The 8271-nt window shown below is 43.3% G+C and overlaps 1 protein-coding gene across 2 annotated transcripts in view; it reads right to left on the bottom strand.

Moving 5' to 3' along the window:
* Nucleotides 1-4327: 4327 nt before the first annotated feature.
* FBXL7 (F-box and leucine rich repeat protein 7) overlaps nucleotides 4328-8271 on the bottom strand; it is a 197634-nt gene continuing 193690 nt past the window's right edge. The window contains exons 4-5 of one of the 2 annotated variants that reach the window (XM_075417117.1): nucleotides 7141-7391; nucleotides 4328-5423 (exon numbers count right to left, since the gene is read on the bottom strand). In XM_075417117.1, the coding sequence (XP_075273232.1) occupies nucleotides 5202-5423; nucleotides 7141-7391 (473 nt within the window). In that variant the 3' untranslated portion in view covers nucleotides 4328-5201. Of the gene's footprint in view, nucleotides 7392-8271 lie in introns of both variants that reach the window. The other variant, XM_075417116.1, reaches the window with a different exon arrangement.

Here is an 8271-nt window from a genome sequence, read left to right as displayed (position 1 = left end):
CACCCCCATGTGATTCATATTGTAGTTTGACATATCACTGTCAGAAGAAGCATTGGAAAGCATCATACTTGCTGATATTGATGCACGGACTTCCCACCTACACTGAGAAACATGAGCAAGACTTGGCCACTGAGTGGTCACTGACTTGCAGCAATCACCTCACCTGGACTGCCTGCCAAGTAATGGGCCTTACTCCTCCTATTAATACTGAGCCATTAATTATCTGTATTATTCATAACTACGTAGGCAGAATACCTCAGACTCTCGCAGGATCTTGGCTAACTCTCTGAGCGTAGAAGAGAAAAGGGAAGGACAGTATGAAGAACAGGTCGCAGCTCTACTACCTTCACTGAAGCAGGTTAGAGTTTGTTCCTATGATTTATGCCCAATAAAATGGAAGATGCTTCATGCAGTGAAGGAATGAATGGCTACAGAAGTACTGACACTATTGTGGATGGCGGTTTTCAGACCCCTGGCAGCCCGTCGCACATGAGATCTGAGCTCTGACAACTGTCATGTGTCGCATGCTTTGTGTGTTAGGCAATTCTGTTTCCATGCTGAAATGCAGGGAGCCACTCTGCGGTGTCACAAAAGACACACCAACAACCATAATACAACGCGTGATACATGACCACAGAGTAATCAACTATAGTGTATTTCAAGTGCAGAAACAAGCTCTATTCTTCAAATTATTTTCACAGCATGAAATAGGCCAGGAATAGGCTAGAGCAAAATTTGGGTACCAGAAAAATGAAATTTGTTATTAATAAATATATAGAAATATTTTCACAGCTGTTCTGATAAAGGCTTAGAATATATCCTTTATATGACAAGTGATAACAATGTGAAAATACTTGATAAGGCAAATTATAAATGTTAAAATAATGATGCTTATTGTTTATAGCTAGAAAATCAGTTTTTCTAAATCTCTGATGTCTATCTGCTGAGGCAATCATGTGAATATATTCAAGAAGTCACAGAAACTGCTCAAGAATGGCCATTTACTTGATTTAAAACAATATTTTAGGAGCCATTAAATATGTAACATGAAACTGTTAAAATTATTCATTCTTTTTTGGCACATATCCCTCTCTGAATTCTCTCTCATCCTTTTAAGAGGACTTTTTCCATCTCTACCATTTTATGTGAGCTTTAGGCTACAGCATACAATGTTTCTTTAAAAAACAAAGGAAAACTAATCTATTCTAACCCAAAGAACACAGTATCTTTAATGGTAGAAGGAATGGCTAAGATTTCTGTTCTGCATTAAAAATATCAGGGTCATTTACAAAAGCTCGAGTGTTTTTATTTTTTTAAAAAGATCCCTCCTTCTGGTCCCTCTGGTTCTCTCTCTGGTGCCTTTTTAGTAACTTCTATATTTATAATGGCTTATTTTGACGTATCTGTGGCCAACTGAGTTGTTGTACTCATAATATTTTTTTAAATTTGTATTAGCTGAGCCTACTTGGAAAGGATTTCCATTAGCTAGTGTAAATCTCAGATGCGCCTCTATGATCATCCAGAGGACAAGGGAAAAATGACCTGACATTTCTGTCCAGCTTTCACAGAAGACAAAAAAAGAGGAAAAACCTGCTCTGAAGCATACAGCTGTACAGCAGGGGTGCATGAAAATGAATATCCCTCAGCTATTTTATGGAGAAAACTGATTTAATCTCTTTAATAGCATGCAGCAATACCGTTCATTTAAATACATTTTTGTTAGGCAAAGTTTGAATTCTGATTTCTACTGCCTGGCAGTAACTTGAACCTGTGATTATGCCCTTTAACAGTCACCAAAAGGGCACAAATTTGGCTCCACACTGATGCCTGCACCTTAGCGAAGCAGAGCAGCTGGTGTTGCTGAAATACAATGCAAAAGGAAGAACAGATGCTACAAACCTGCCTTGCGTTGTCCTTCTCGACAGGCCACCTTGCGCAAAGGTGTAAAGGCAGGAACAAGACACTGAGGCTGACAGTGTCTCAGGCCTCCCTATACATTTGCTGGTAAAGGCAGAAGTTCCGCCCATAAAGATTTTCTGGCTTCACAAAATATGAAAAAGGGTAGACATTAGGTGCATTAAATGCAAAATTACTATTTCATTTTTGGAAGGCTGTTTCAAATCTGAGGCATCCTCACTGAAACAGTTTGTCAGCCTTTCTTAGAGACTTCACTGTATTTACATGATGTTAATTTTGTTCCTGTTTCTGCTCCTGCCCCAAACTTCGTTCTTCAGTACTTACACTTTTTCTGGCCAAGCTCTCGCTGCTCAAGCAATCATACAAGCCCACCTCTCTCAACCCCAGCCCCAGTTTCGTTGCTGAAAATCATTTGATGTCTTCTTGTCCCAGTCCGCCTTGTCCAGGAAATTTCCTTCATCCTTCTTCTTGTCCCTTCTCAAAACCCCATCTTCCAACCCCGCTCTGACTTTCCAGGCAGCTTCCATCTAATTCAGGTCATTTCCTCCTGCACGCTGCCGGAGTGATAAATGCCTTGTGGCCTTGCCATATCTCAGCCTTGCCAGATTACAAACTCCAAAAGATCTGAGCGTGTCCCTTTTCTCCCTGGCCACTGAGTCAGAGATACTCAAGGACATGTAACGTAGCTAAATTTGGGCGAATTTTAACTGGGAGATCAGCAAGACACATCCCTGTCCCAGAGCTGACCTCCTGGCAAGGCTCACACTTGCACTCTGAAGGCCTTAGAGGAGATGAAGAGCAATGAACCGTTTTCAAAGGAAAGGTCACTGGGAGTTTAGCATGAGCGAAATGACGTTTCCTCCTAGCTTTATTTACAGAACCAGATGAACCATTTCAACTAACATTTTCAAAGACCAGCATGGGAAGTTTCAGCAGGAATACCTAAAGTGACAAAATCATAAAAAAACAAGGGCAGGTTACTTCCCCAGGGAATGCTGGGGAAAGAGGAGCCATGCACCAACTCTGTCAGGGAACTTTTCCCCTTTAAACTAACACTGGCAGCTGTGGGGCAGGCAGTCTGCAGTCCAAATGGTCACTGCATTTCTTTTTAATGAGAGTTTGGACCTGCTTCAAGCTAGCGCTAAAATTAGGTCTTTTACTAGCTTTTTAGTTTTCCAGTTCAAAGGCTAGAGGTTTTCAGAAACCACATAAGCCACTACTGAAGGTTACAGTCTGGACCCTGGTTCTGAGTCCAAGACATCCAACAGAAGCTGTTTTGCGTTTTGTAGGAAGCCAGATGAGCATAGCTTAAAAAGACAGAAGCGTTGCACTTCGTATCAATCACATGCTGCTAACGGGGAAAATACGGTTTGACTTTTTACGAAAGCGAAGGGAATCAGAAGGATGAATACCTGGATACAGAGCTTTGGCTATAAATGCAGCAAATGGTAGTTTAGATGGGTCTTTTCTTTGAGACCTCTCTCTCTAGGACACAAGTTATTCCAAAGACATAAACAACATGCCAGCCTGGCTGATGTGATTCATCGCTGCTTTCTTTGATGAGATCACCACATGCTACTGCAGAGCAGGAGAAGCCTCAGTGCCTGAGCCCAAATTTTATGGTTCAAGAATCAACAATGTTTTCACTCAGGAAATTTATAGTCTTTGCCAACCCCAAACTGGAACAAAGACACACCAGTCACACGTTGCAACCTTTTCAGCAAACTCAGCTCCTCATGCACCATTGCAGTTTCTTTTCTGGCCGTGTCATTTTACAAGTAGACATACAAAAAGGTTTAAAAGTCAAAACAGGCAAGCTGTATCAATAAGATAAATTCAAATTTTCTTGAAATAAGTAGCAGTCTCAGAGTGTCAACTCAGATCATGTAAGAATATATACTTTAAAATGTTTGGCTGAGAAAAATTGCCCTTATTCATTTTCCACCAGTGCCCCCCAGAGTGGGTTTCTGAGAGCATTCAAAAGGCAACACCGTACTAGTAAGTGCTCTACCCTTTCAGTCATTCCATTTTACTTTTCACATCAAATATGTTAACTTGCCTTTAAACCAATGCAGAGGCCCTCCTGAAACCTTTATACATGTGCTTTTTATATACTTTTTTTCTTTTACTTACACTTCCAGTTGCTGAGTACATTTCAGGGTCAAGAAGAACCACATGAGGAAAATAAAAATTTAAAGAGACAAACAGGCGAGGTCATAATCTATAACAAATATTTTTTTTTCATTTTTTAATATAGTCATCCACCTACTTGACATACTGATGTGCTCATTCACCTACCTACCTTTCAAGAAAAGGTTTACACATATTTAATCTTTTCTTTTCCACCAGAAGTTAATCAATTTGTGCAAATGACGATGCATGCTCATCAGTTACCAATATATTGCTTTATTTCTTGGTAGCAAATTAAGGCTTTATAGTGAGATTTGTACAGTACAGGCCAATTTAAACATTAGAAACCTTAAAAACCATGTAGCACTATTCACTCAATTTAGCATAGCCAGAAAAGTAGCTTTTTTTTTTTTTAATAAACAGTTAAATGTTGCTAATGAGGCCTTATATTTCATGAGTGCAAATGGCTCAAAATCCCACCATCCTCAGGAATGGGCTTAACATTTAACTGCCCTCGGGGCTATTTTGAGATAAAGGATAAACAGAGAGTATAGCTGTCTCAGATAAAATATACTGTACTACTTGCTGGAGTAGAACCTCTAATTTTAAAAATACAGAAAGGAAAACCAAAGTGATATTAACTGGCCAAAGGATGGTATTAGCCCCTGTTAGTCACTGATCAGTAATAGTAGCAGAGACAAAATCATTTTCCATGGCCCTGTTTGCTTTAGTACAATCTGATTTATAGTTCAGAGCTGATGACATCCTGTATGTTAAGAAACTCAAGACTGGAGCAACATACATAAGTTACAGGAATGTTTGCAGCAGTAGGACAAGTTCCCTCTGCAGGGACATGTCCAAACCATTGCTTTTTTGTAATTTGAGGGAGGATTGCTACAAGTATTTCCTCAGCAGTTACGTATTTTTCTCGAACATATGGATTTTCACTTCATATCAATGATGTTATTAGTGTTGTCTGGAGATGATGGAACTACTGCTTATGAAAACCAGACACGGTGCTTCCCTTCTTATGTTCTCTACCGAGACACTTGTAGCATTTGAGCTGAACATATGAATTCACCTGTCAGTCAGGGGCAGGGGGCCTGCCTGAAAATATCATCACCCCTAAAGCATCTGGCTTTCAGATCTGGGCATTACACATGGAAACGCAGAGACATGGCTGCTGGAAAACTGTGAAGAAAGTAGCCATGAAATGACCACACGCTCTGGGGAAGGGGGCAATGAGATGGGGGAACGTCCAAACCACTCTTGCTCTTGCAGGAGCAGGAACGACCACGAGAGTAGAAGGGGCTCCCAGTGTCGGCGGGCAATGCTGGCATCTCTCTTCCTTGCTGAACAGCAGCTGTTTCTCCAGCCTAAGGGAACACACACAGACAAGGCTTCACAAAATCTAAATCTAACGTGAAAAACACTCTAAGCCCCTCTGTCCCCAGGGGTGTTATCTAACATCAGGCTAGCATCTCTGAAGTTTTGAGATCAGCCATCTATGCTTTGAACTGGAAGGCCACAGAAAAGGGTCGGGTTTCTACGCTTGTTAAGGTACATACTGAATTTACCTCAACGCACGTGCCTGATGTGCTCAGGGAGTGTCAACAGCAGTGGTGCCACAGCTGCTGAAGAGACGCAGTGAAGGAACAAAGGCAGACCTTCTGGTGACAGCAGTGCAGCACAGCAGTTGGGGCTGCCCCGTGCAAGCTGCTCCACAACGCCTCAGAGAGTCCCTGGTGTGCTACAGTGCTGTCTCAGCTTGTTGCAGAACTACAGCAGCTTCTCAGGCTGATTCATTGGCTTTTCCCTTTGCCAGGCCACCAATATCTCGTCTGTTTTCCTTCACTCAGGTGAATATGTCACTGCTTATCAGACCCAGAAGTCCCTATCTGCTACCAGCGGGTGGTACTACACATGCAGGAGTGGGCAGATTTAGAAATGAAAGCAAGTAGTGATGATGCACGAGTGACCTGGAGGTGGGCTTTCCAAGACAATCCATGGGCACAATCTCCAGATTCACTCGGCAGAGTGCTCGGCAATGGCCAGCAGGTCTTGTTCTTCCCCAATCAAGTATGTTTAAGAATATTACCCAGTATTTCCTGAGGGATTATGATGGATGGCTGCCAAAAAGAAACTACTTGGAGACAAGGGGATGCTTTATCAGCCATATTGGAAGAAGTTGGGGAACATAGACACATATTGCATAGTCAGCTTCACGAGCACAGCTGGAATTCACATGTATTTGACACAGCTTCGTAGCATTTCCAAAGGAGGGATTATGTGCTGTTTCCTTTGGAGGTAGCTACTGTAGCCTGGGACAAGATCATGGCTGTTATGGAAGTGGCACCCCACTGGGGATGCTGAGCACTCATTGCTTTTGCATTAAGGCAGCCTCCCCATGGAGATCCACCGCTCCTTAAAAAGTGATCATACAAAAACAAACGAAATAGTCCTCTAGAAACTCCCCTCATCCACAACACGCAAGAAAAACTGACTCCTGTGAGCTATAGAAAAGACAGCATTACTGAATAGGGGAGCGTGTGTTTATACATCAGTGTTTTTAATACTGCATTGTAACAACAGGTGTGGGGTGTCCTTTCAGAAGAAGGCCGGGTTGGTGTGCTCTATAATACAGCGCTTGCAATGTCGTTTAACAAATCGCAGAGCATCCACAGAGACATCACAGTCCTGCACGTTCAACATCTGCAGGTCAAAACAGTTGGCAGCTACAATCTGCAGGCCCTGCCCAGTGATGCTCTCACATGATTTCAGGCTCAGACGCTTCAGGTTGAAGCAGTTGAGGGCTAGAAACTCCAGGCCGGTGTCTGAGACCAGAGGGCACTTGCCAATATCTAGTGATTTGAGTTTTGTGCAATTTTTGGCGAGGTACTCCACACCGTGGTCCGTGATGCCCTCGCAGCCCCGCGCGTTGAGGTAGCGCAGCTTGCTGCAGTATTTGGCTATGTAACGGATGCCCACGTCTGTGATCCGGCCGCAGTGAGCGATGCTAAGGTATCGGAGGCGCGACTCCAGCTTGGCGATCTCCCGCATGCCGAAGTCACTGACAAAGCGACAGTCACTCACGCTCAGTTCCTTAACGGACGTGCAGTAAATCATCAGGTAGCGGAGACCCTCGTCAGTGATGCGGACACAGCGGCGCAGGTACAGGTGGGTCAGCTGAGTGCAGTGAGCGGCGATGGTGTGCAGTCCTTCGTCCTCCAGGACGAAGCAGTCTGTCATGTCCAGGTAGCGAATGGAGATCTGTTTCCCGTGTAAGGGAGACAGCTTGATGGAGGCTTCGCGAGTCAAACTGATGCATGTCACTTTGGAGCAGCCTGAGTGGAAAAACACAGTGAACTTAAGCAAGCAATAAAAACCAATCACATAGCAAGACCAGAAAGGTGAGCTTGAAATTGCATGCTGGATGTGATGAAGATGTCTTCATGTTGCAAGAGCAGAATCATCCTGACTGACTAGTCTGGATTTGCCGTGATGTGTCCCGACACCGGAGGAAATACTAAACTCCACTGGAGTCAGTGAGGTTGCTTTGGGATTTTGAGCACCAGCAAAGCAACAGACTGATTTTGTCCATATCCCAAATACAAGGTTTATCCTAGGTTTATCTAGCGACAGTCTATGATCTGTTATTGCAATATAAACCTGGTGAGGATTTGAGAAAATGGTACAACATGACAACCAATGCAGCTTTTTGATCAGAGGCAGTCTTATTGCTGACCGGCTGAGTTTGTAAACCAACATCAGAGGCTCTTTCAACATCCAACCCCATTTTAAAACAGACAAACCCCACCCACCCTCCAAAAAGCATTTGGGGAACAGATGTGAATCCAGGCCCAAGCCTGCTATGTGGGAAGGATGAAAAACTACGGCAAGTCTGTGTGCTTGCAGAAGGGTGGAGATTTGGGTAATCTAAGGAGAATGAGGAGAGTCAGCAGGGGCCAACAGACTGGTGAGGGCATGGGAGGACATGGACAGAAGCAGAAAAGGACTGTTTCAAGCGAGAAAGTCTGGCCATGAATGGAGGAACTAGAGGAGAAACACCAGACCTTGAGGAAAGATCAAGAGCTAGATTAAAGGGAGAAACACGCTCACAAACTTCTCCCATTTTTTAACCACCACTCTGTGCATGGTGGTAAATGAAAGCTTTTTTTGGAAAGTGCTGTTTCTGCTGCAATGCAAACTGGCAGTCTCGGGCTC

The sequence above is a fragment of the Opisthocomus hoazin genome, chromosome 3 (genome assembly GCF_030867145.1).
Source record: "Opisthocomus hoazin isolate bOpiHoa1 chromosome 3, bOpiHoa1.hap1, whole genome shotgun sequence".
NCBI lineage: Eukaryota > Metazoa > Chordata > Aves > Opisthocomiformes > Opisthocomidae > Opisthocomus > Opisthocomus hoazin.
This window is presented reverse-complemented; position numbering and strand designations above follow the sequence as displayed.